Source organism: Brassica oleracea, chromosome C6 (assembly GCF_000695525.1).
Source record: "Brassica oleracea var. oleracea cultivar TO1000 chromosome C6, BOL, whole genome shotgun sequence".
NCBI classification, from domain to species: Eukaryota; Viridiplantae; Streptophyta; class Magnoliopsida; order Brassicales; family Brassicaceae; genus Brassica; species Brassica oleracea.
Window position 1 is genome coordinate 27,154,760 of NC_027753.1, and position 26,706 is coordinate 27,181,465.

At 37.0% G+C, this 26,706-nt stretch overlaps 4 protein-coding genes and 1 long non-coding RNA gene across 6 annotated transcripts; 1 reads left to right on the forward strand and 4 right to left on the reverse strand.

Moving 5' to 3' along the window:
* Window positions 1–1,410: 1,410 nt before the first annotated feature.
* LOC106300443 (pentatricopeptide repeat-containing protein At1g74750-like) lies at window positions 1,411–5,141 on the reverse strand. Of its 2 annotated transcripts, XM_013736584.1 has the most exons (3): window positions 4,946–5,141; window positions 4,303–4,653; window positions 1,411–4,167 (listed from the first exon to the last, which is right to left on the reverse strand). In XM_013736584.1, exon 3 carries the CDS (start codon window positions 4,162–4,164, stop codon window positions 1,672–1,674), a length of 2,493 nt encoding a protein of 830 aa, XP_013592038.1. In that variant the 5' UTR covers window positions 4,165–4,167; window positions 4,303–4,653; window positions 4,946–5,141; the 3' UTR covers window positions 1,411–1,671. The 2 variants fall into 2 exon arrangements, with proteins under 2 accessions (XP_013592038.1, XP_013592037.1); XM_013736583.1 differs by lacking the exon at window positions 4,303–4,653 and having other exon boundaries at window positions 4,946–5,140.
* A 1,274-nt stretch (window positions 5,142–6,415) lies between these two features.
* LOC106300602 (protein QUIRKY) lies at window positions 6,416–9,789 on the reverse strand. The gene has a single exon (XM_013736779.1). The coding sequence runs from the start codon at window positions 9,679–9,681 to the stop codon at window positions 6,550–6,552; it is 3,132 nt and encodes a 1,043-aa protein (XP_013592233.1). The 5' UTR covers window positions 9,682–9,789; the 3' UTR covers window positions 6,416–6,549.
* A 3,887-nt stretch (window positions 9,790–13,676) lies between these two features.
* On the reverse strand, window positions 13,677–14,513 carry LOC106297878 (glutathione S-transferase T3-like). The gene is made up of 2 exons (XM_013734028.1): window positions 14,506–14,513; window positions 13,677–14,454 (listed from the first exon to the last, which is right to left on the reverse strand). The coding sequence occupies exons 1-2, from the start codon at window positions 14,511–14,513 to the stop codon at window positions 13,677–13,679; spliced, it is 786 nt and encodes a 261-aa protein (XP_013589482.1).
* A 3,399-nt stretch (window positions 14,514–17,912) lies between these two features.
* Window positions 17,913–22,346, reverse strand: LOC106296685 (isochorismate synthase 1, chloroplastic-like). Its single transcript, XM_013732875.1, has 14 exons — window positions 22,135–22,346; window positions 21,859–22,047; window positions 20,233–20,495; window positions 20,034–20,151; window positions 19,842–19,958; window positions 19,619–19,765; window positions 19,389–19,532; window positions 19,181–19,299; window positions 19,032–19,089; window positions 18,802–18,912; window positions 18,638–18,722; window positions 18,447–18,544; window positions 18,272–18,364; window positions 17,913–18,178 (listed from the first exon to the last, which is right to left on the reverse strand). The coding sequence occupies exons 1-14, from the start codon at window positions 22,249–22,251 to the stop codon at window positions 18,119–18,121; spliced, it is 1,719 nt and encodes a 572-aa protein (XP_013588329.1). The 5' UTR covers window positions 22,252–22,346; the 3' UTR covers window positions 17,913–18,118.
* Window positions 22,347–26,177: 3,831 nt separating this feature from the next.
* LOC106299391 lies at window positions 26,178–26,579 on the forward strand. The gene is made up of 2 exons (XR_001261770.1): window positions 26,178–26,344; window positions 26,426–26,579. It is a non-coding gene; the product is annotated as an uncharacterized LOC106299391 (long non-coding RNA).
* The last annotated feature ends 127 nt before the right edge of the window (window positions 26,580–26,706 follow it).

The window sequence follows — 26,706 nt, forward strand, 5'->3', positions numbered from 1 at the left end:
ATACTCGTGGTGGATAGTGGCTCAAGTCACACAATTCTTAGAGACAAAAGATACTTCGTCAATCTCATAAAGCAAAGTGCAAACATACACACTATTACGGGTGTGGCCGGCCTGATTGAGGGTCACGGCCAGGCTTATATATTGATGCCTAAAGGCACTCGTCTAGAGATTAAAAATACCTTATATTCCCCAGCTCTAAAAGGAGCCTATCGAGTTTCAAGGATATAAGATTGAACGGTTTCCACCTTGAAACATGGGAAGAAGGAAATAAAGAATTCCTTAACATATTTTCGATCACCCAAGGCAATAGGACGGTCCTAGAGACTGTACCCGGAATAGCTACTGGTCTATACTATGCAAAGATCAGTATGATCGAGGCTAATGCCTGCGATAATTTCACTCCATGGCATGACCGGCTTGGCCATCCCGGTACTAGTATGATGCGAAAACTGATAATGAATTCACAAGGGCACACATTCAAAGGAGTTGTCCCAAATAATCTTACATGTGCAGCATTTGCACAAGGGAAACTCATAACTAGACCTTCACCAGAAAGGTATGTTTGTACAGTGAATGTACCAATTTGGCTAAATCTGGTCATGGTTACTTTGGTGATCGGGTTGATTTAAATGTTTGGAAGAGTAAAGATGAGACTCATGATGTTCTGCTCAATAGGTTGATGTATAATGACCGACGCCATAACATTCTGGGCAAGAAGCCAGCAAGTGGTAATGTTGATTACAACAGATTTTGACTTTGAGAGTATAATGTTGGATCTAAAAGACAAGGGTTGCACTATACTTCTAGCCCTTCCTGAGAAAGCGAATCAGAATTTCATGAATGGTTTTCATGCAGCATGGTATGTGTCAGGTTTGGTTCAAGTAGGTGAACCCAAATGGATAGAAGAACTGGAGGTTTTAGGCAGACTTGATAATTGTTTAATGTGTGAAAAACTTTGTGTTGTTTGTTTGTGTAGAAGTATTTATGCAAGAATTAGCTCCAGCTATGAGTTGTTTAGTTTATGTTCTATGAACTCTTAGTGAGATTAACCTTTTAAAGTAAAAAAAAATTGTGTATCACAGAGTGTATAAACGTTATGTTTGATTTTTTTTAACATTAAATAACATATTACATCATTATATAATCTCTAATTGTATTACACTTACCAAAATCTCTTTCTCGGCTTTATACTAAACAATATATAAAGGATATCGCTCTTCCCCACGGATCCAGACTCTATTCAACCAGCAAAACTGATACGTTGCTAACTTTTAAGACAGATTCCTATGCACATCGTCTTGTTTCCACAATTCAAGGCTCCTTTAGATCTCCAGTTTTCATTCTCCATTCACATCATTGTAGAATCAAGACGTGGTGGTGAGGAAACGGTTTTGTAACAAACATAAAACATACAGCAAAACATTCCAATATTTAATAAATATGGGTCTTATCACCCCGAAAGATTGATTTATATACTCCCATTACAACCCATTGCAAGAGGAGATAATGTCCACATGATAACAAAAAATTCTGGAGATAAAACTCCAGTCATCACTAACCATAAACCTTGAACCTTATGACATACAAAAACCAAGCCACTGAGACTAGCCAAAGTCTAATAACTGAATAGGCTTTATAAAATAAGAAGAACAAAAACAACTAATCTACAACTCAGAGCAAATGCATCCTCTCAACATAAGATGATTCAAGCAACCATTTCTTGAGAGGCTCTCCGCACCCAACAAAACAGCCTGAGTTCCCATTCTCAGTGAAAAACGGGAAGTTGAACATGTTGAGCAGTTCCTCAACTGCTTGTCTCACCATTGAAGTCCCTGTTACCCTGCTTCTTCTTCCCCAACCAGTTACTATATCAATCCTTGAAGGACATTCTCCTGAAACCAACATCTGCTTACGGAACCACGCAAGTGTCCTAGACAGTGCAGTCACTGCAGTTCCTTCCGACATTACATGGAGATTTATAAGCCAATAGCTACAGCTTTTCTCCCTCAACGCGTCTGGATACACGTTCTTGAACGCAGCCACTTCCCAGACCGAGCCTGCCTCTTCTTTTAGACCTGACTTGTGCAGAAAATCCACTACTGCATCCATGAGCCCTCTCTTACTTTCTCTGTCCTCGCTGTGCATGTAATCAAGGAAGTTGCTGACATGTTCACGAACGTTTTGGCCATCTGTACCTGCAGGTGGCATCTTGAGGAGAAACATGTGTGCCGGATGGCCTGAGACCGCCATTAGCTGGCCGCAGAATCCCAAGTCAAACTTTGACCTAGCATCTGTGCAACAGCTCAAGAGCAAGGTGTATGTCTGCAGAGAAGACTGTAGACCAAGCGCAAGCATGCTCTGCAATAAATTATAGGCTTCAGACAGCCTGTGGACCCTAAGGAAAGTACTGAGAAGGGAATTGCATGTAGGAACATTAGGTCTCAGACCAGCGTGAAGCATTGCTTGATACCACTGCCAAGCCTTGTCCACATTGCCAGCTTTTCCCCACAAGTCCACCAAAAGACCGTAAACCGGCTCATCAGGAACCCAGTTCTTACGCTGCATCTCGGTGAATACAGCCTCTGCTTCCTCTAGATACCCACAGTGCCCAAGCACCTCCATGACAATACTGTAAGTCACTTTATCAGGCTGAAACCCGGCACCTTTCATGTCTCGGTAGAGCTTCAACGCACTCTGATAGTTCCTCGCCTTGGCGTGCAAAGCTATCATGATGTTGAACGTCACCAAGTTAGGAGTACAGCCTTGACCAACCATCTCACAGAAGAGCCTATGTGCAGCAGGTAAATGCCCAGCCTTCCCAAGACAGTTTATTATCACACTGTAAGTGAAAGTATCAGGAGAGAGCCCCGCCGCTTGCATTCTCTGATACATGTCCATGGCAATGTCGAGAAAACCAGCTTTAGCATGGATGTCAATAAGAGTACAGTAAGTTACACGGTCAGGCTCACATCCAGCCTCTTGCATTTGGTTGAAAACATTCATAGCTTCTCTGAGGTAATTCGCACGGCCGTAGCTGTGGATAAGACGGTTATATGTAACGGTATTTGGCTGACATCCATCTCTAACCATCTCATTGAGAAGCTTGTTTATCTCACCGAACTGCTTTGCACGACCAAGGTTGCCTACCATTGTGGTGTAAGTATGGCCATCATGCTTAAACCCGGGTTGTCTTTTGAGCCAATAGAAGAAACCAAGCGCATTAGTATAATTATCCATCTGCTTGAGAACTTGGTTTGCTTGGTATGCATCCACCCTCAAGCCAACATTGTGAAGGGCCTCTTCAGCAGCAGGTCCCCATTTGAATCTCCGCAATATGTTAGAAACATTCTCTACAACGTATCCAGAGTTGCAATGCTGCTGCTGCCTAGGTGTTGTCACTCTCATCATTTCCCTTGAGGGTTTACTGAAACCTTCAGCTGGAAATTTCATGATCCTGTCATCAGAAGAATGCACGTTGTTAAAGTCACAACCACCAGAATCAACGTTGGCTCTTTGCGGCATGCTTTTCCTCTTTCCAGAGACATTAGTTGTTGTCTGTAAATCCTGAGCTTCATAAGGCTTCCCTGCCACATCATTTGAAGCTTGCCTTAAGCCAGATCTTTCAGCTTCCTTAGGGTAGTCTTTAGAGAGATCCTCTCTTCTGATGACTTTCACATTTGAAGACTTCACACTTGTAATAGGCCGAGAAGAGTCAGCAGCCATACAGCTTTTAGACAAACCAACGGCTTCAGCTCCATCTGATAAAGGGATCTTATAGTTTGCTATATCCGACAGGAAGTTCACAGTTCCAATACCAATAGGTGCCACCGCGTCTTCTTCAATGACAACGGAAACATGATTTACAGAATCTGGTTTCACAGGCAAAACAGGAGAAGAAGCATGCTGGGGAAGAAGAGATGGTCGGTGGAAATGTTCAGCCTTTGCCTCTACTGGTAATAGATTCCCCGCTAGTCCAGCTGCTAAAGTCGAAGCTCTTTTCCCAGTCAGTACAGCTTCATTTCTGTTTTGCTGGCGTCTCAAGACGGAGCTTTCATCGTCGGCGGATGTACAAGAGTTCCCATCAGCTGCACCAGATCTTGTTCCACCAAGGAAAAAGGATCTCGCTGTACTGGAAAGATTACTAATCTGCTTGGCACGAATCATTGTCTGCAGAAAATGAAAAAAAAAGAAGAAGATGAATCACAAGCTCGATCAGAGAGGCTCAAAAGATTCAAACATAGCCCCAAACAAAGAGAGTAATCCTTTGAGTTATATTGTTGGCAACCTATTATTACACACTACCTGATATATCTCTCACCATATGTAAACGGAGCCACCAACGTAGAAATTAAGGTATAAGTTAAAACAAAATACACGTAGCTCTCTCCTCCCACACATAAAGCTGTATACATCTCTACCTCTCTGACCGTTAACAGTTCACATGAAACCAAGAAACTCTGTACATCATTTATCCCAAGTCACCCTTTGTCTTGTATCATTCAACGGAAGCAAAACAAAAAAAAAAAAAAAACTGAGTCCTTCCATTTTTCTTTAAGCTTCTCCATAAAGTATCATCCTTTAACACACCAAACCAAGAATATACAACAACAATACTTTTTGAGCCTCCGCATTTTCGCAAGTTGCTCAAAATCACTGTGCAAATTCACCACAGTGAAAAATGAGGCACTGTTAGAATATCCACCATCTGATTCCACATTCAAATCCTTAAAATAGTTGATTCAACTCCCCAAAATAAAATTGCACAACTTCCTAAAACTAGAGTCAAAACGTTTTGAATACGTTTTAATCTAAGGGAACGCTACAACACAGAGAAAACCCATGAATCTGAACCGTGTCTATTGCTAAGAAAGAAGCGAGATTTCCATCGGAAAATGAAAGAGAGAGGGAAGCGAGATCAACAACGAGACTAGCAAAAGTCTCTCACCTTCGAAAATGGTGTGGAGTTTGACTTCCTTCGCCTTGCTTCGTGTTCCCCAGATGAACCAAAAGGAGAAAAGAAATCGAGTTTACCTTTCTCCCTCTGTAGCCGTCAAATGTGAAAGCTTCAAGCTTTTTGTGTTTTGCTTTGCTCTCCAAGCAAAATTGAGCAAAGGCTGACCTTGCAAAGGTCTCGACTTTATTATGCCTTTTATTATTATTGTCTTTTTTTAATTATAATGTTTTCTTTAACCTACCTGGATTTTTCAGTTGCACCCCTATGTTTTTATATCATTCTATAACACTACGATAAATGTTTTTATTGAAAACAAAACAGGCCATTCGCATTTTAATCTGATCGATACCATACCAATATCCGTGTTATTTAAAGCTTATTAATCGTTAAAAAGAGATATTCATTACTAAAATATTAATTTATTATCAATCGACTTCCCCTGTTAGGTGTTAACTCTTTAACTCTTAAGTAACCAATGTTGGGCCAAAATGGTAGTTTACAAGTTTGTGGGGTTGATTTGTGAGAATAAAAAAAGATTATATGGGGGATTTAGCTATAAAAACGGTCTTTTACTCTTTGTTTCCCTTTGTGCAACGTTTCATCGTTGCCCTCCCCAAATATCGTTTGTATACGTGGCGTTACCTTCATTTTTTTGAATGCGACAGCTTTGTTAGGTTAGTAAACAGTTGCGAGATTTAGTGGATATGATTCGTTGCAAAAACTAAATATCCGCCGCTTCCTTGATTTAGATTTGTAGAACGTTCTTGATCACTAAATATGTTAAAAAAATCCTATAGAATATATGGAAATGATGAGACAAATATATTGTGGAATTAGAGATTTTAGTCCGTTGATTTATGGTAATATAATATAAACTCTACAAATAATATAGATTTGTGTTCTTCTTATTTTTTTAGATTTGTAATAAGGTAAGCCCATGATTATGAGATCATTTGCCTTTAGGCTTTGTATGTTCTATTCCAAGCATTTCGTTTATGCTGAGAAAATATAATTGGTTTTTGTATCTGTTAGTTACTCCAACCAGCCCATTTTGTATTTTCTTGCTAGACCAGCTATATTAAGATGTAACACATGTATCTTTATGTAGGTCATCTCTCCTACTATGTTATGGAACATTATGCAGCTTTAATAAGTGACTCGTGAAAAGGCCAGAAGAGCTCAGAACTTCTTTCTTTTCTATGGTCAAAGCTAACACATACAAGAGTAGAAGTAGTAGAAGAACTCAAAGCTTAAACATGTAATGGAAAGGAGTAGAAGAGATGTAGAGAAATGTGATTACCAGCAGTCAGCGGACTATGAATCATTTATTCAAGTGTGAGCAATTAATAAATCATTTCAGATTACAGAGTAAGTACAGAAACATCTCTGTCATTTGGTTCAAAATATTACAGTCAGGTCTCAACCTGGTACAATCTGATTATAACCTCCAACAGAAACTAATAAAATAACGAATCATAATATTAATATGATATAAATCATAGCTTTTAAATCTTAACACAAAATGAATCTTTATTCTATTCTCTTCCTCAACTCAAGTATCATACGAGACCTGGACACTCAAAAAAAACACACCCTTAGATGAGCCGATCAGACAAGCTTGGCAACCGCCGGAAAAAACTGAGAGTCGCCGTAGGCATTGTGTCCCTAAACATCGGATGCCTAAGATAGTAAAACCCAAGAGCCACCGCCACCATTTTCGCCGGAACCACATACAGAACTATCGTGATCACCAAACATATTGTTATGAACAACTTAGTTGCTCTCGGATCTCTCCAGCTAACCAACGCTTGAATCCGTTCCCCCTGCGCTGCAAAATCCCCTAGAATAGTCTGAACCCTCACCGCTAATATCCTTAACCGATCATACCTAGCTCTGATCACTTCCGGTCGCCTTGAGCTTGGTATGGTGTCGAACTCTTCGTCTAGCTCATCAGGATCAACAGTTTCGGCTTGTGATAACCGGATATCCATGCCAGCCGGTATCTTGGGTCTAAACCGGTAGTACCAAACTCCGATCATAACCACATACAAGAACGCTGTCGGGACGACCAAATCAGGGTACCACACAAGAACCAGATATAGAATGTGGACTAGCACCGTCGTCACTGGATTCCTCCACCGCCGGATATTATCTAACCATTTAGCTAAACCCACCGCCCAAGCTAAAACCCCAACGATCCTATACCAATTCGCTTTGCTCTTCCTCATGCTCCACGAATGTGAATCTGCATCCAACATGTACCGAACCACCTCTGGTCCCAACGGTGGTTCTGCTCGAGCCAGCCACGCTGCAACCATTTTCGTGGCCGCTCCTCTCAATGCATCTTGTTGTGCTACACCTAGAGGTCTTATATAGTGCATCCGAGGTAGAAGTGGTTGTCCGTACGCCGAGCAAACATCAGGTAGCAGCGACGGGCAAGCAAACCGGACCGCCACTTCGATTTCACCCATCTTTTTCAGACCGCTGGGTAACAGAACCAGTAGAGGATACGAGTTGGTGTACACTTTGTTGCTCTCTAACGTCGAGACTCGTATCCGTATCTTCCCTATCCGAGTATCAGGTCTATCATCGGAGACGTCTGAGAACATTCTCCAGTTGTCGAACACCCCAACGGTTAGGACAGTGCAGGGATCGTAAACCTGCCACGTGTACTGCTCGTGCCATCTCGGGTCGAAACTGTCAGTTATGGTTCGTGTCCGAACCCATTTCTTGCCGTACTTAGCTACACAGTACGCATCAGTGGAGCCTTTCCCTCCGTTTTTAGCCTTCATCGGTAACAACCCACGAGCTCCGAGTATCCCCAGCTCAAGTACTCCGATCGGTGGTTTCCATAGCTGCTTAGCCGTGGGACGGAAGTCGCTACACACGTGCGCCGCCTCTTCAAGCACGTGATACCCACCTTCAAGACACAGTCTTAAGCTTATCCTTCCACAGTAAGGTCCTCCACCACCACCACCACCACCTTCTCCTTCCAAAGCATGCCATTTAGACGGCACAAAGCGCTCATCGATTCTCTGCTCAATGGAGCTCACTGGGATCATCGCGTGCCCTAGAACCATTGGCTCTTTACTCGTCCTATCCTCAACCATCAGCATCAAACAATCTTCTAACGGCTCTCCAGCGACAAAGATCATATCTTCATGCCAATGAAACGAGCCACTGTGATTATTCATCGAGCCTCGTCTTGTCCTCGCCGACTGAAACCCTAACTGAGCTTTCACACGGACCTCAGGCGCCGTCAACGGCGGAAGGTTCGGAGCAATGTGGAGATCCTGCGCCTCGAGAACCGTCACTCTCAAGTACCAAAGCTTCGGCGACTGGTACACCTTGGAGCGAGTGTGCGCCACGTGTGGAGCGTCGGAGCTCCACGCCTCCGGGAAAGCCTCGTCTACCTGAGTGCCGATCCATACAGAGAGCTGAATATCGCCGGAGACTCTCCCGGAGTTCTGATCGGCAGCTGAGCCTTCGAGGCGGTACCACTGAGGAGCAAGCGGACTATCCGGCGGGTCGCGAACCGGAACCTCGGAGAGATCGAAACAAACGCCGCCGAGGAAACTCTCCGACGAAGCGTCCCACGCGGAGATTTCAAGAGTCGCGCCGGACGCGGCGGAGTCTGTTCGGTTATGTCCCAGCGCGAAAACCTGATTCCACTCCGGAGAATCCGTTGGTTCGCCAGGCCGGTTAACAGCCGGTTTAGACCTCACGAAATGGTTTGACGTCCGCACTTTAACGTACGCGCTCTCGTTCGGCGGGAGTCCACGCGCCTTCACGATCCTGACGAAGAGATACTGCATTGGCTCGACGAGGTTGTAAGGGTGATGAGTCTTCTTATCCATCGTCGCTTCCGAGGCTCCTCCGATCTTGCTGTTGATAACCCTAGGCGAGAAATCTCCGTTAGGCCGTTTCGCCGCGGCGACTCTGATTCTGTCTCCGCCGGGAGGTCTCCCCACCTGCATCTTCCTCACCTCCGGCGGATAACGGTGCACCTCGTGAGGCGGAGACGGCGGTCGCGGAGGATGGTTATCGCTAGGACCTTGCATTACCTCCTGCGGCGGAGATTCCTCGACGATAACCACCGGCGGTTGCTGAGGTTCTTGATAGCTATGACTCTGCGCCGACTCGAAAGACGGTTTCTCCGGAGGTAGATTATGCATCTGCTGCGGCGGAGGAGGAATAAACTGTTCATCAGCTTCTTGCGGTTGCGGCGGCGGTGGTTGTTGTTGGTGGTGGCCACCGATGTCCATGGTTTCGTCGGCGACTTCGTCGTAGTAATAAATCTTGAGCCCAATCTCGCCGCGAATCCAGCTGAAGACGCTCTTCTTCTCCAGAGGGAAGTAGACAAGGCCTTCGTCGCCGCGTCTAGAGAACTGGCTTCCGTAGATCTTAACCCTACCGAGGAAATGGTTTTTCCGGCCGCCGCCGTTGCCGAAGCGTTTGTCGTTGTAGACCTCGATGTCGAGCTCGTCGTAGTCCATGTTCTGAGGGTCGTTGACGGCGAAATCGAGCATCTCGTTCCAGATAGGGTTCAGGTCGCGGAACTTAGTGGAGGTTCGTTTCTTCTGAGCGTCGAAATCGACGACGACGTAGGCGCTTGAGCTTCCTTGGCCGTCTTTCGGGAGGAGGTTGCGGGCTTCGACTACTTCGACGACGAGTTTTCGCTGCATCCTCGATGGGGGAGGATCTGATTGAAACGGCGTCGTGTTCATCGTGGAAAGAGAGAGAGAGGGATAGCGTTTCGAACCTTTGTCACAGAGACAGACGGTAATCGCGGAAGAGAGAGAGAGAGAGAGAGAGGAGAAAGTGTGTTTTTTCGAGGCTATACTTATTTATTTGAATATGTTCTTCTTTGTTCTTTCTTTAAAGCCATTTCTTCTTGTAATTGTTTTTTTCTTGCTTGTTTTGTATAAGTAATTTAGTTTCTGTTAATACCAATTCTTGAAATTAAGTACTTAGCATGAATCACATAAACTCTGTACGGTCGAAAAAAAATACTTTTATGGATTTTTTTGCTGTATTGTATTTGAAATACTGCTAACTAAACTTGTGAACTAGCAGTTGATGTGTTTTACAAATGTATAAAGAAATTACTTCAGTGTGTTTTTTTATCAACTTAATTACTTCTAGTGTTTAAAGACCCAAATAATTCAATGAATCTCGCCAACTTTTGTAAGTTTGACAAACTGAATTTTAACCTAAATGGAGTATGTAAAATCATCATTATTTAAGAAAACTAATGTAAACATTTTCTAAATAGTAATATTTTAATATAATTTAATTGTGTAATTCTACTTAAAATCATTAAAATATTAAAATTATTTAAGAAAACTAATTTTCAAGAGTTTTCACTTTTCCCTTTTCATGTTTTTTTAGTTTTCATTTTAATATGTTCAAGAGTTTTCACTTTTCACTTTTCATGTTTTCTTAGTTTTCATTTTAAGAAAATCATCTCATTTTATATCTTATATATTTGAATGATAAAAACTCATCTAATGTTATAGCTAAGAAAACTGGAGTAAGTTAAAAAAAATAAAATATAGATTTGAATTGATTGGTTGAATTAATAAGAATATATTATATACATATGAACCTAATTATGGTGAAAGGCATAAAGAGGGAAAGAATATTTGGCGTTAGGTAATGGGGAAATCTGATTCCATTCTCTATCGCCAAGCCTTCGTTTTATTCTTCCCTTTTTACGTGTTCTCTGATTTTATTATTGTACTCTCTCATTTGTTTATTTTATTTCTTCTTAATTCTTCATTTTTTTATTAAAGTCGCCATTACAATATTACATGAAAGATTTGGCAACCAAGTCTGTTGGATGGAATTTTTAGTTATTAATAAACACACAAGTTTCTTAATCTACGAAAAGGACAATTATCTCAAAGATTATTAATGTTTTCCCTTTTAAAGTTCGGAATGTTTTATAAAGATGCCACTTACCGTTTGAGCAACGGACTCGACTAACGAAATCCATACCATCATTTAAGGCCCAAACTTCCGCCCGGTTTTGTTTTATTTGGTAAAATCAAGGTCATTGCTATAGATTGTTCTTTTCATTTTAAGTCACAGAAAAATGATCAATACTTGTGAGTTGTGACTTGAGAGGATCAATAAATGTTATGGGACTTTCACATAATTACTATGCAGTGGGTTTCTTATTTTATGAAGGAAAAACCAAGAAAATCTTGTTTTTATTGCATTATATGATATGAATACTACCATTTAATGTGAGGAGTGAAGTGGGTAGGGACCATTATGATCCTTGATTTTGTATCCCACACACTATACGATAAAGAATTTTGTTCCCTCGTGCTCTCGTCATTGCCATAACCTTTGTTTATTTCCATACCACCTTTTATGTGTGTTTGTTGTGAAATATCCCGGTTTGGTTATAATCACAACCATAATCGGTTAGTTACCGACCCGGTTTTTCTGTGGACAAAACACAAAGAAATGAATGAATATTATACTTTTCCAAACAGTATAGCACATGTTTCAAACATCGTTTTCATGAAATTGAAAAAAGCATCACCGTTTTCATTAAAGATTTGAAGTTTTATTTTCTTTATCACACAAGCCCTCTATTAGAGCAACTCCATTGGTGAACCTTTTAAGAGAGGTTCTTAGCAAAAAAAATTTTTTTTTTAATTAATTTTGTAAAGTTAAGGATTTTCAATTTTTTGGTTGTCGATTGGTGAACTCCAAAGTGGAGTTCTTAGGAATAAACTAATATTATTTAATTTATGAAAAAAAGTTATGTTTATTGAAAAAAATATAAAACATACAATAATTATGATTGTTGGTTACCAAATTTTACAAATATATTCTCAATTAAATCGGTCTTCAATCAATCGTTCATGTTTCTTTTGGTCGCGAAGTTCACTCCGAATGGCATTACCGAGATTTGAAGGCATGTTTGTAGAGAACGAGAAATCTACCTCTGAACTTCTGCTTGTTTCTCCTTCTACGAATTCTGATATATTGTACCGAGTGTATCCATCTCGTTCTTCTTCCACTATCATATTGTGTAGTATGATACATGCTCTGATAATGTTGTTGTTTTTTTCCTTCTCCCAAAGAAGAGCCGGGTTTCTAACAATTGCAAGACGAGCTTGCATGACTCCAAATGCACGCTCAACATCTTTTCTGGCGGCTTCTTGACGTTCTGCAAATAACACGTCCTTTGGACCTTGAGGAATAGAGATGGATTGGATAAAGGTAGGCCACTTTGGATATATACTGTCGGTTAGGTAGTAGGCCCTATGATACTTGTGACCGTTGACGGTGAATTCAACTCTTAGAGCTCGACCATAGATAATGTCATCAAAAACCGGAGACCGATCAAGGACGTTAATATCGTTCAAACTACAGTCTCTAGAACAATTGTTGGCTTCCCTGCACCACGTGTATATTGACCTTTCCAAGAGTGTGGACAATTTTTCCATTCCCAATGCATACAGTCAATGATTCCTATCATTCCAGGGAAACCGCGTACCTCTCCGATATCAAGTAGTCGTTGATGATCTTCAGGTGTGGGTCTTCATAAATACTCCTCTCCATATAAATCTATGATTCCTTCAGTAATTTTTTCCAAACACAATAAGGCAGTGGTCTCACCCATGCGGAGATATCTGTCCACCATATCACCTGCACAACCATAGGCCAACATACAAATTGCTGCAGTACACTTTTGTAGTGGAGATAGCTCGAACCGGCCAACTGCATCTCTTCTATGTTGAAAATAAGGAACTTCAATGGAGAAACAATTAACAATCCCCGTGAATAATGATCGGTTCATTAGGAAACAACGCCTAAAATAGTGAGGTGGATATGTCGGCTCCTCACTGAAATAGTCATTCCACAAGCGGTTGTGCCCTTCCTCGCGGTTTCTTTCTATGTATGCTCGTCTCCTCGATACTGTCGGTTGATAGTCCACTATGTTGTTGTACATTACTTCGATTTGTTGTTCGAAATAATCTTCAAACATGTTTTCTAAATTTTGTTCTTCGTCGTTGGATGAAGATGCCATGTTAAACTCTTAATAAAACTTTTAAATCCCTGTAATAAAAGAAAGACCAAACAATATTATTGTAAACCAATAATGAACTAAATTATCTATGGTTGTGTTGTTGCTTTTCATGTTCGTTTGGTGTTTCTAATGAAAACACTAAACACAAGCTTACATATATAGTAATAGTAGTATCAAGTGAAGAAGAGATATAGCAAGAACCAGAAAGATGAATAGCAAGAACCAAAAAGAAGAGGTATAGCAACACCACTTACAAAAAGAACTGGATGATATAGTTGAACTCTCGTTTGCTTATACTGAACCATAAATGCAATGGAAGGTAGACAAGAACCAGAAAGATGATAAAGAAATACAAGTTTAAATTGAGATCAACAAACACAAGAAAGGTTCACATGAAGACAAAGAGTAGTTCACATGACAACTAAAATAAAAAAAAGGTTCACATGACATAAAACAACAAGACATATCAAAGTTCACATGACATACAACAACAAAAGATAGCAGTGCTGTGCTCCCGTGCTCTGCTCTCGTGCTTTGCTCCCGTGGTCATCTATTCCACCTGTGACAGAAAACAATAAGAGATTAGACTCCTCTGTGCTAAACAATTCAACACAGGATAACTAGCTCAAGCCTATTTCCGATTTACCTAAGAACACAACAAACTCAAACTTATCCTAACATTTCTGACATCAATTTAAGTTTTAGTGACATTTCCATCTCAGAAAGAGGGTCAGGCTTCTCAAGAAACTTCTCCAGCAACTTCTGCTTGTTTAGTTTGTCTTTCATCTCCAACACTGTTTTTAACTCTGTGTGATTAGATTCCTCTTGAACACCCTTCTTTTTCTTAGCCGCTTTAGCAGCCTTGATATCCGGAGGCCTAGCACCACTAACCTCCTCATCGCCTTGAACATCACCACCAACCGTCTTCCGCTTCACTTTAGAACTATCCTTAGCCTTATACGCAAAGCACCATTTCTGGTCATGCCTAAGCTCTCTCCAAGCATGTTCTAGAGGGAACTTACAACCATGGTCATTGAAGAACATGTCTAGTGCTTTCTTCATCACATCATTGTCATTCTCACCGCTTGATTGGTCCCTCAATGCCGCATCATAGCAACTACAGAATTTGCAGACTAGGTCATTAAGCCTTCCCCACCTTTGCTTGCACTGACCTAGCTCCCTAGTGTCCAACCCAACATGTTGAACACTTGAGTTGTAGTAATTATGGATCCTTGACCAGAAAGTTCCCAAATTTTGCTCATTTCCTACTGTTGGATCCTTGCTGGTGTTGAGCCAAGCACTTATGAGAATAACATCCTCCTTCGGAGACCATTTCCTCCTCTCCTTGACAGTAGATGCTTCTGAGGAGTGGCTGCTAAAAGCTGGAAGATCAGGTGACTCGAAGTCTATGGATTCAGAACCTGAGAGGTTCACAAACCCTGGAGTGCTAAATTATCCGGTTTGGCTTGTTAAAAAGCTAACAAACCCTGGAGAATACGATGCCATTTTCTAAGTTTGTGGATTTTGGTTACTATCTGTGGTTGGTAAAACTCTGTGTGTCTAGGTCTATTTAACTAGTGTTCTTCGTTAAATGATGTATTTACTATCTAACCTAATCCTAACCACCACCCTTCGAAAGTTAACATAGAACTTTAAAGACCAATCAACTCAATGCAGTTAGGAAGAAACAATTAAAACCAGTCATACCACCATTAATAAGACTCAGATAACTTTGGACTCACATACGAAGTTAATGTTTAAAAACAAAAAAATGTTTGAAATGAAGTGGAAGTTAATGTTTAAAAACTTCAAAGTTTGAAATAATGTTTAAATGTTCAAACTAGATAATTAGATATCGTAAAAAAACTTTAAAATGTTTTATGAACTCACCTTATGCGGCATACTCAAGCTGAGACACTTGGGCTAAGAGCTTCTCCACCTCTGCCTGCAAGAATTTTAAAATGTGTGTCAAGATTTTGAAGAATACCAGACACATAACCTAAATCGTTAAGAAAAGATAGAAGGCAACTCACCTTCAACTCCTGATTCTCGACTTCCAGCTTTACCACCAGGGATTTATACTCTTCACATTTTTCCAGCCTCGTTTTCATGAAACCTAGCTCTTCCTCGACTGCACAGACCCACGGCTGCCTGTAATGCATCCCATCATCCTACAGAAATATAACAACTATGATTACATTTTCTAAGAAAACTGGACAGATAGAAATAGAACAGGTAGTTCACTTACTTTGTACTCCTTGCAGGTGAAGAACCTCTTCCCTGGTAGGTAGTCAAACACTTCTGCTGGAGCTCTCTCGCGCACTAAGTGTTGCCCACATACACACCGTTTTTGAATTCCTTGCATCAAGTCTGTTACAAAATGTAGGGTATCGAAGTGGGCCTTATGTGCCTTCATTGATCTCCTCTCTTCATTAGGATCCATGAGCTAACCTCCAATATTGTCAAAAACAGATTGGGGCATCAGTAACAAGAAATAAACAAAGACGAAAGCAAACCCAAACAAAGACGAAAACAAACAAACGAAGACGGAAGACGAAAGCACCAAATCCAAAATCTAATTTGAAAACATAATTTGAAAACAAACCCTGTATCGATTTGAAAACCTAATCTAATCGAAAACAAACACAAACGAAGACGAAAGCCCCAAATCCCAAATCGTCTTTGAACCCTGACGAAAACCCTAATTTCAAATCGATCCCCAATTCGATTTGTTAATCAAAACCGAACACAAAATTGACAGGAAAACAACATCGAACAAGTAGCAATCCATAAATCGACGGCTCTCGGAGAATCGATTTTCGTATTGATTTACCTAAGAACAAAGACGATCCTGAGTCGCCAAATAATCGCCGTCGGTGTTTTTTTTTTTAATTCTCTCGCGTCGAATGATTCTTTTTTTTTCACTAAACGAAACTAGGAGAAATGCACGAATATTTCCACTTGCCACGTACTTTAGAGCTCACCCCTTAAAATTGTTAATTAAGAGGCACCTCTAACCATTCCACTTAATTATATTACTTATTAAATCAAAAACGGGTAAGAGACTTGCTTATAAACCCCTTATAAACCAGCGATGAAGATGATCTTAGATGTGAACCGAGTATCCCAGCCATCTTAAATTCAATATTCTATAGCAAAGGGTTAGTCTTAAAAATTAAAATCAATGTTGAGGACAGTAGTAATGTAACTCGCATATTGAAAAGTATATATATCGAGAGATCGAAATATCTACTTAATGTTTTGCGATAGAACCCTTACATTAAATGTTATACTGGTTAAAATCTATGTTACATTTAATAAATTTATATTTATAACTTATATCTAATTATAAACGAAAATAAAAACATATTAAAAAGCAAGATAATTTGTATATATATTTTGTATTATTATCTATAAATAATATTATATTATAAAATTTAAAATATTAAGATAGAAAAATAAAAAAAATGAAAAATACAAACATATTTAAAAATTAAGATAATTCTTATAATATTTTGTGTTATTATCTAGAAATAAAATTTATATTATAAAATTTAAATATTAAGATATAAGAAATTATATTTAAATACTAATAAAAATATTTGTATAAAGATATTTTTAAAATATTTATAATATTTGCATAAAGATATTTTTTAAATTATTCCTATATGTGAGTGTTTTTTAAATTTCAACACAATAATAAACATATATTTTTTTTTGTTGAATTTTTTATTATATATAAATAATTTGATGTTTGATTTAAAATTTTGGAGAACATTTAAATTAATTAAATATAAACTAATAAGTATTCGTAAGAAGATTATGCCTACATGGCAGGGAAAACACCTAGTTCCAATAAAAGAAATTTTTTATTTTATAACTAAGAAAAAAAACTAATTAACATGGAATTGTTTATAATAAAGAGATCTATCTGATAACATAAAAATATGATGTTAATCATACGTTTTGTATATATAGTGGTTGTGTTTATATACACATTAATTTTGGGATTGTCTCTTGTATCTCTTGGTGTGCCTTTGTTTGTTTTTCTTTTATTTGATAGATAATATATAAACAAAAATCGTTGTTAGTTTTACAGTGAAATCTCTATAAATTAATAATATTGAGACTACACCAAAACTATATTTTTTTATTAATTTATAGAGATATTAATTTATCGATATACTAATTGAACCAAAAACTCGATTTGGGATTATAAAATTATATTATTTTATAGAGATTTTTAGTGTATATTAATTTATAGAGTATTAATTTAAAGAGGTTATACTGTATTTAGTTTGTAAATTACTCTGCTTTTTCGTTTATGTGATTTCACTGATTTTAGTTGTCGTCTTCGTTTTTTCGTAAGCATCTTTTCCAATAGAGTATTTGTTTAGCTGACTTGATGTATGTGTCATTGAGTTTTAGTTGAAGTGATTAGTTTATTATATTTGTTTTGAAGTTTATTTGTAAGATTAGTATATTTGCTGATTGACATCCTTTTGTTGAAACGGCTTTCGTATTACTAATATAGAGAATAAAGTTTAATACAATATATATTATATATACATTCTTTTTAGAATACTTCTTAAAAGTTAAAACCAGTATTATTATTACCTATTATGTCCTTTTTTACGACAAACAAATTAAACTTATCCATATTTTATAAAACTAAAATCCTATGAATCGACCAAAAGAAGAAATAAAGTTTTACATCAACAGCTAAAACAAAATTAAAAGTAAAAGTTTTAATTCTAATTCTGGTTTTTGTTCCAATAAAAATATAATCACCAGTCATAATTTTAATTCTGGTTTTCGATTAAGTTTTAGAGGTGTTTTGGATAATGAAAGTAAAGGTTTGATTTAATTTTTACTTTTCATAGCAGCATTTTTTAGTTTTAGATCAATGAGAACATCTGCTTCTGATGAGAGAACACTAAAGAATCCCATTAACAATCATAAAAGGCTAAGCCTATTAACATTCAGATTAGGCCTGGCCTAGTTACAATCAAGGAAGATATAATCAGAAAAACCCCTATGAACTTTCAACAATTATTATTTCTATTTACAACGTAGACACTACAAAGATAAACAAATGTTGTTACTCATCTTCAATTAATTGGCTGCAGAGTTGTTGTTGTTGTTGCCTCAGACTCAATTGACTTGGTGAACTGCAAGAGACAACCACACAAATGAATAAAACAAGGGTTTTCAGAAACAAAGGAAGCGCAATGTTAGGTTACATTTTTGTTAACAACTCGAACCTGAGATATCTTCAGATCAAGCTCATTCCACTCTGAGGTTGGGTTGCTTCCAGCTACAATCCCTGTCCCCGCATAGATCAATGCTCCAAGACCCTGTAACAATTCAAAAGAAACGATTTAGTCGTGTTTGCTTAAACTTAGGGAAGTGTTTTTTTAGAGCAAATTAGATCCTCACCTTCTCCACTAGAGCTGATCTGATACCAACTGCAAATTCACTCTCCTCGCCACCAAAGAAACCAATAGGTCCAGCGTACATTCCTCTATCAAATGATTCTGCGAAACGCGAAATGTCTTAATAAGCAAACTTGGAAAAAACACAAAGCATAAGATGTCAGAAACAAGAACTGAAGTGAACAGATATTATACCTATTTCCTTAATCAAAAGCCTAGCTTCTTCTGCTGGAAGCCCACAAACAGCTGGAGTTGGATGCAGAGCAGCCAAGATGTCAAACTGCATAAGACAAAAGGTCAAACCTCTTAAGTTCAAGTGATCTGATTATGTGATAAAATTATTTGAATAATATTCTCACCTCATCATCTTCCCTCCTAAGTCTCCCTGCCAATTGAGAATACAGGTGTTGCACTCTTGCAAGCTTCCTCACAGTTTTCTGGGGCTTAACAACTACCTTGTCACATATAGACTGCATAGCAAAAGAAAGGATAATAAGAACCATAAATGAAACCAGTACAAGAAGAGATTTCAGGATTAATATCGTAACAGAAAAGAGTGAAAGCTGCAGAAGAAGATGACTGAACTTACGTTTAACTTTTCTCTTATGTTCTCACGTACAATAGAAAACTCAAGGTCGTCTTTGGGGCTGCAGCGTTTAGCAAATCACGTCAGTACACGGATGAGATCAGAGAAATGGATTTTATCATCGTTCAAAAGAGGAAAGTAAAAAAACTAACCTGGTTAGTAAGTCACGCTCTATCTCCATATCACGAGCCGTTGAAGCAGCTCGAGGCCTAGTTGCAGCCAAAGCTTCACTGCAGACACCTAACTGATTCCTTTGGAAAAGTCTCTCAGGCTGTTAATGTCACACGGATATGTCAGCCTTGTTTCGTACAAAGACGTGAGCTACAAATAAAATGTACCAACAGACTGCTTATAACATACCGTGTTTCCAATAAAAGCTGGTGCACCTGGTGGTTGAAGACAGAACTGATACGCGTCATGCCCTTCGCTCTGTAACTGTGCAAGCCAAGCAATGGGGTCAATGTCGGTATCTGTTATGACTCTGCTGTTGCGAGCAAGCACGACCTGATTTCACAAACAAAAAAAACAATCAGTTAAACGGTAACCATAACTATGTAATAACAGATACAAACACGAAGTCACTAAACTACCTTGCTGAGAGAAGAACTCTTCTTTTTTATAATCTCCAAAGCCTTCTCGACAGCAGGGTCATACGCCCCTTTTGTAGGAACATGATTCTTGCTAAGCACAGATACTCCAAGAGACTCCCTTCGTAACCTCACCACAACAGAAGAAACCTGACACACAAAACAAAGCTCTCATTAGCATAAAGAGTCCCATTCAATAACTCCTAGAAAGGATCTATGTTAAAACCTGAAGCATAGTCTCCTGAAGTGCTTCAATAGCATTCTCCAGCGTCCAAGAGAGTTCATCGTCCCAAGCAAGAGTAGCAGCCAACATTGAGCTTCCACCAAACTCATTAAACTCAACCTGTGCGTGTATCAACCATTAGTCAAAACAAGTCTCCTCCTCTATATAAAAAAAAAATCAAAACTTTAAGGTTACCTGAGGCACTGCAAAGTAAAATGCACCAAAGGGCTCCCACTCCACAGAGATCTTGCCGTTAGGATCAAACCGCATGCCTCCATAGGCGCGAATCAGAGGCGACTTGGACGAAAGAAACCTGCAAAAAACGTTAATCACTCAACAATCAGATCACCGAGAAGCGAAATGAGAATATTATTCGCAAAGCTTATTACTTTACCTTCGGATGGATCTCCAGTCATCGTGAGAGAAGGCGTCAAGGTCACGGAAGAACACTGCGGAGCCGATACCGGCGACGCTAACCAGATCACGATCCGATGAGCCGCCTCGTCCGTTTCCGTTCGCGTTCTCGTTGTCGTTCGCTAAGTCGAGGAGGAGATCGGGACGACCGACGTCGCTGCGGCGGGAGAAGAAGCAGCGAGGCTGGATCTCGTCCTGGGCTTGAAGCCAATCGATTGCTCCGATTTGCTGGTCAATTGGTACCTAAACCGAACCAAACCAAACCGAAATTAAATTTATGGTTCTTGAAAAATTGCGCGGGTAAATGTTCGGTTCTATTGGGGCCCACAGACTCGAATCATTATCCACTACAGTTTTCTTAATAAATGATCAAATCTAATTAACGGTGGATTAGTTAGAACCACTCATTAATCTTTCGCTGACTGTTTAGGTCAACTCTGAACTTGGTCAACTTTAGATTGACTCAAGAGAAAATTGTTCTTTTTTTTTTTACGTCCATGGCATTATGAATAATTCGATTATTAGATTCTTGTACGACTGTTGATAAAAAAAAAAAAGATTCTTGTACGACTCAATACGTCTATGTGCATGATTCATAAACTAATAATAATAGTACTAGTTATAGATTAGTCATATCTTCTTCTTCTTATGTCTTGGTCATTACTAGCCATAGCTTTTTTTGTTTATGATTACACAACCAATTCCAAAAGCACTAACCTTTTATAACAATGATAATAAGCACTGGGATACAGCTATACAATAATTTAATCATAGAAAATGATGTATGTGTGTAAGACCTCTAGAAATATAAGGCATGATTATCGCTAAACTGTTTTTTTGGGTTTCTTAATTTTTTTTTTTTTGTTTTCTCTGGATAAAAAAAAATTAAAAAAGAACCAATCGCGGACCTGCAAACAGTACAAGAAACTGTCGATCCTTCTTTGACGACTTTTGTGACCGATTTTAGCTGTTTTGTGGGGTTTTCAGCATGATTTTTTTTAACAAATCCACTTAAAGATATACTATATTTATGCTCTAAGAACATCAGCAATGGAAGTACTTAAGTGGAAGTATTTAAAGAAAAAATAATTAAATAATCAGTGGATCTCACCAAAAACTAAAGATTCAATCTTTAAAATTTTTAAATAATGACTCTTTCTTAGTGAATCCTTGCACTATTTGCGGATCCACGTGGCGATCCGCGATTGGTTGATATATATTATTTTTATCTCAAAAAGAAAAAAAAATAATACTTAAAAAATTAAAATACATTTTTTCTACGTACTCCCTTTGGATAACACCATTGCGTGGGTGCTCTAAGGAGTATTAAATAATTGTATCAGCTCTCTTTATATGCATGTTTTCGTCTAGTAAATGATTCTCTTTTTAAACCCACTAAATGATTCGGATCTTGCTAAAAGAAGCAAACTTAAATGAATTAGGCTTTACGATACGGCAAGGAAACGAATCAGAGAGCGATATCAACATAAACCAATCCAAAGAAACCACATGGCATGATCGGATTCTTTCAGTGACGTGAAATCTGGCGTGAAATCTGGTTATCTCTATTAAAAAAGTAGAGGAGGATAGTCTATATACTATGTACCTGTAACCGGACGACGCCGGAGGAAAACGGCGGAGGTTGAGATTTGAGCTCGGAAACGGCGGAAATTAGCCTCTCAGTGGCGGCTGTCGGAGACAAAACAGTGGACATAGTCCTTGTCTCCACTGTTCCAAGTGGCGTATTGAAATCCCCTTCGCATCCGTTCATAGACATCGAACAGGACATAAACTTCTGCAACCGTCCAAAAAGGTTTCTCAGTTAATGTAATTACATTCTTGGAAAAAAAAAGACAAGAACTCAAAAGAAAGAAAAAAAAACCTTGCGGGAGAATAATCTGGTGAATGGAGTTGGAGAGTAATGATGAGAGATGGAGATGGAGCCGTGTTTTTTAGTGTTTGTGGCCAGAAACCGAGAAGAAAGATGAAGTGAGGCCATTGGAGATTGCTTAGAGAACGAACAAAAGAGAGATGGTGAGTGATTTGTTTATTTCTTTTTTTTTTCTGTTTGGAGGAATATACTATATAGTTTTTCTCTTTGGTTCAAGTAGATATTTGATGATATGGATTATGGATTCGTCCCTCAATAAATAGGGGACGGGTGTAGCTAGGCCCCATTTTAAAATTGAAGAATTCATTTCATTTTCACACTTAAATTTCTCAGAATTGCTAAGTAAACTACTCAGAAATTTTCTTTTATTTTTCTTCACTTGAAATTGGATCATACTTTTCTTTCGTTGTATCTTTATTTATTAACATAACAATTTAATATTCTTAATCTAAAGAAAGAAAGAAACTTGTTTTTGGTTGCTCTATATATTACTATGAAGTATGGAAGTATAAACTGAATTAGAATAAATTGTGGTTTACGTAACATAAAAAGTATATATATACATGAATAAGCAGACAATGTTGTTAGAGATGAGAAGAAATAAATATATAGATTTAAAGGCTAAAAGCTATATAATGTAACATGTTATTGATGTAAATTTAAGAACTCTAAAATATATCACAGAGTTTATTGATGTAAAATGTTACAAACAAGTGTTTTTCAAACTTTTGTTTGACTTGGATCACATGAGTGGAGAGACTTGATGGATATTATATGTGCATGTATTTTCGGTTACCTTTCCAAGGATTTACCAAAATAAAGATTCAGAATATATAATAAAATGGATTGTAATGACAAAAAAAAAAGACACAGAAAAGGCATTTTGACTGACCACATGTGATGGATATGATGGTAATAGCTGTATTTCGTTGCACTTGTTGGATATGATGGTAATGATGGATATGATGGTAATAGCTATGAAAGATAGAAACAATATGAAATCAACTGTAAATTAAGAAATAAATCAACGGTTCAAAACAAAATGAAAACCATAACCAATATGAAAGTTTCTGATCGTAATTGACAGACTCGGATCCCTCTAGAATAATCGATATAATTAATCAAAAATATGTGGTCATAGTTAAAATCAACCCCAAAACAGACAAAAGATATTCCAACAGCATGTCATCCCAATAAAAGTTAAAACCAAGATTTATCTTAGATTAAATTCTTATGTGCCTTGTTTATCATATTTTAGCTAGATTAATTACAGCATGGACACATTTTCTCATATTTTCTTACTTTGACACCAATCTTTAATATTTTTCCATTTTTCTACTTTGCAAATGATGAATCCAATCTACAAATATCCACCTTGTTTCTACAACGAAGTTATAAATCCATCTATTGTTATCTGTATAATCCCATATATTATTTAAGGAGTCAATTCAGTCTAACCATCTTCTTTGCGAGGAAAGTGGCTCTTTGAAAAATCATCAATTCACGTCCCGGTTATAAATTATTCAAACATTTTTAATGTAAAACGAAAACACACTGAAAATACAAAGATTCATTTTCATTTCTGAATAAATCATAATGTCGTCAAGAGTGAGAGGAGACTGAATAGTATAGAGAGTTTGTAGCAATTTCCCCAAAATTTCCCTGAAATAACTAAGACACACATTTTAGTCCAAAGTCCATAGGATGATTACGATGGCTCACCAGCTATTTGATAGACCTATTATATTTTTTCTGTCAAATTGAATCATCGTGGTCAAAACAAATATATTTATTAGATTATAAGTGACTTGACTTTAAAAGTCAAATTGTTATTTATCATGACGACCTATTAAAAATTAGCAAGTCATTCAGATAAGAATATAATGAAACCAAACCATAACTCAACTACCATTGGCGGATGTTAATCTAAACAAACTGCAACTACACACGGTCTAGTCCTACGATATTGTATTATAGTGTGACTTTATAGATCATGAAATGTTGACGCGGTCACTGGTGATCACATTTTGTTTCTATCATTTATGACTTGGAATGGTTGTTGCATTTCAACGTCGCATGCTATAGTTGGAAATTTTAAACGAAGTTTGAGAAGCTAGACAAGCTCACGAAATCACGCGTCTGACAATGTTCAAATCACATTGATAAAAATGTCTAAAGCATGTGTTCAATATCTCGTTTACTTGATGCAAACCTTTTTTGGAAACGTCAAAATTATTTATTATGTACACATTAATAAGAGATAGCAGAAGAACAAAAAGCACAAGAACAAAGCCTTTTTTTGGAGCAAACACAAGAACAAAGGCTATAAACATTACTGTAAGACTAAAACCTAAAGTTCAAATGTTCACACTCCCATTTTAAACATTTTTTTGGTAAACATAATAAACTTAATTATTAATTGTTGTTACATTAACGAGCCATTATTCATTATTGATAACAAATATATAATTGTCCACATGCTAATTTATTTATGGATAGTTCGAAAAAAACAAGAGGTTGGCATGGAATTAGTTAAGCTCGTTTGTTTGACCAAAAAAAGAGTTAGCTCATTTGTTATCACTTTACGCGGCATAAACCAAACTTACTGCTGATCGAGTGATGAAGCAAATCACACACAAAAAAAAAAAAAACTAAAGACAATGCAAAACTGAAGACCGATCATATTCATAACTCATATGGGCATTCATTACGACTATATAGATTTAAAAAGCATTTTAAATGGTTGTTTAAGCGGTGTATAGACATGAAACCTTGTAAAACCGTCTCCAATATATTCACTTATTTCTATCTCTAAAATAGATATTCTACAATAGAGATGTTTTTTCTCCAAAGTATTCTCTATTTTTTATTTTTAGAAGAATATTTTAAAAAAGATTCTATTCCAATTTTAAAATAATTACATTTTATTTATAAAAGTTGAAAATTAACCCTATTTAATTTTAGTTTTTACAAGATTTTCAAAAATATGACTTAGTTTAGTTTTCTTAAAATATTATTAGGTAAATAAAAAGTGATTCTATTTTTTATTTATAAAAAACTGCATTTCCCTGTAAAAATAATTGTTTTAGTTATAATTATAAAAATTTGAAAGTTAAATGACTGTTTTGAAAATAAAAAAGTATGACTTTATCTGATTTTTTCCTCTATGAATATAAAAAATAGCAATCTCTATTTTAGATGAGAAAAAATATGTGTTGGAATACCTTTTACTCTATTATTGCATTTAGTGATGAATATAACAATGAGTTCCCGAAAGAATATCAGATTAAACCGTTTAAATAATAAAATAATGTAAAAATTTTATTTGTAAATAACAGTAATTCATATATAATATTATAAAGTATGAAATAATAAATTAATATATATTTTTAAATTTACAACTAGCTTTTAATCCGCATGCCCGCGCGGGTTTTCGTTCTTCATAATTATATATTTTAACTTCTGGAAATGACATAAGTTAAATTGTTTATACTTATTATATTATAGATTCGATGTTATTCAGGTAGACATTGGTTTGTCTTGTTTAATGTGATTAACCTTCATTTATAAATGAGATAGTGTTTTTCTTTTCTTGTGCTTTTATTTAGTTTATTTGGTAAAATAAACAGTAAAGTATTAAAGGTTTAAGTATACTTGTGGGTTTTATTAAATTATATTATAAATATTTTTAAAAATTTTTGAATATAATGTTCAAATATTTTATTGATTTTTTTTAAACAAATACATTATTTAGACAAAAAAAATAATGAAACCAAGTTACAAAAAAACATCCAAAAATAAGAAGATATTTAATGTCAAAAATAAAAAATAAGAACAGATTTTAAAATTTTTATTTTGCAAACCTAATTTATGTTATTAAATTGGGCCATTTTTTATGACTTTAAAGCTGATACATCATAATTTACAATCACGTAGTGAATATAACCCATAATTATCAATAAAGATATTTTCCAATGATCCAAGCCCATATGTTATTTTTTCCAGAAAAAAATAGAAACACCTTTCCCATCTACCGACTTTTCTCATTCCATCGAAAGTTCTCTGTTCTTATCTTTTTTTCCGCAACCGACAAAAGTCTGACGCATGCTTTCTAAAAGATCGATCAAAATAAGTTAATGTCTTCAACTCTAAGGTGACCAGAAGATAGATCTATTGATAACTTTCATCTTTTGGCATAAAGGTTCGAGTTTCTTGATTGAGGTTTGCTTGAGTTTTTAGGATTAGGTTCTTCTAAGCTACATTCTTAGTTTTGATTTTTCAGAGACCAGCCAAGGTATGTACCAAGAGCCTTCAACCGGGGATGCATATTTCTTAAAGCATTTTGTGTAATTGTGTAAATATAATCTATAATTGAATAGTCATTTATGGATAAAATATTTTAAAGAACTTAAATATATAAACAATATATTTTCAGATTTTTAGTTGACAATGCCAACTGATTTTCGGCAAATTTTTAAATTTAGAATCATAATCAGTTATTTACGGATACATATTATCCAAATTCCTTTTTTCTAAATCTAAACAATTACCAAAATAAAATTC

What these genes read in the sequence shown, in the direction of transcription:
- LOC106300443 (XM_013736584.1), bottom strand. Translation starts at nt 4,164, where the DNA reads ATGATTCGTGCCAAGCAGATTAGTAATCTTTCCAGTACAGCGAGATCC.
- LOC106300602 (XM_013736779.1), bottom strand. Translation starts at nt 9,681, where the DNA reads ATGAACACGACGCCGTTTCAATCAGATCCTCCCCCATCGAGGATGCAG.
- LOC106296685 (XM_013732875.1), bottom strand. Translation starts at nt 22,251, where the DNA reads ATGGCCTCACTTCATCTTTCTTCTCGGTTTCTGGCCACAAACACTAAA. An exon ending in CAGCTTTTATTGGAAACACG is followed by an intron (nt 19,300 to 19,388) that starts GTATGTTATAAG and finishes TGACATTAACAG; the next exon opens with CCTGAGAGACTTTTCCAAAG. An exon ending in TTGATCTGAAGATATCTCAG is followed by an intron (nt 18,179 to 18,271) that starts GTTCGAGTTGTT and finishes TGTCTCTTGCAG; the next exon opens with TTCACCAAGTCAATTGAGTC.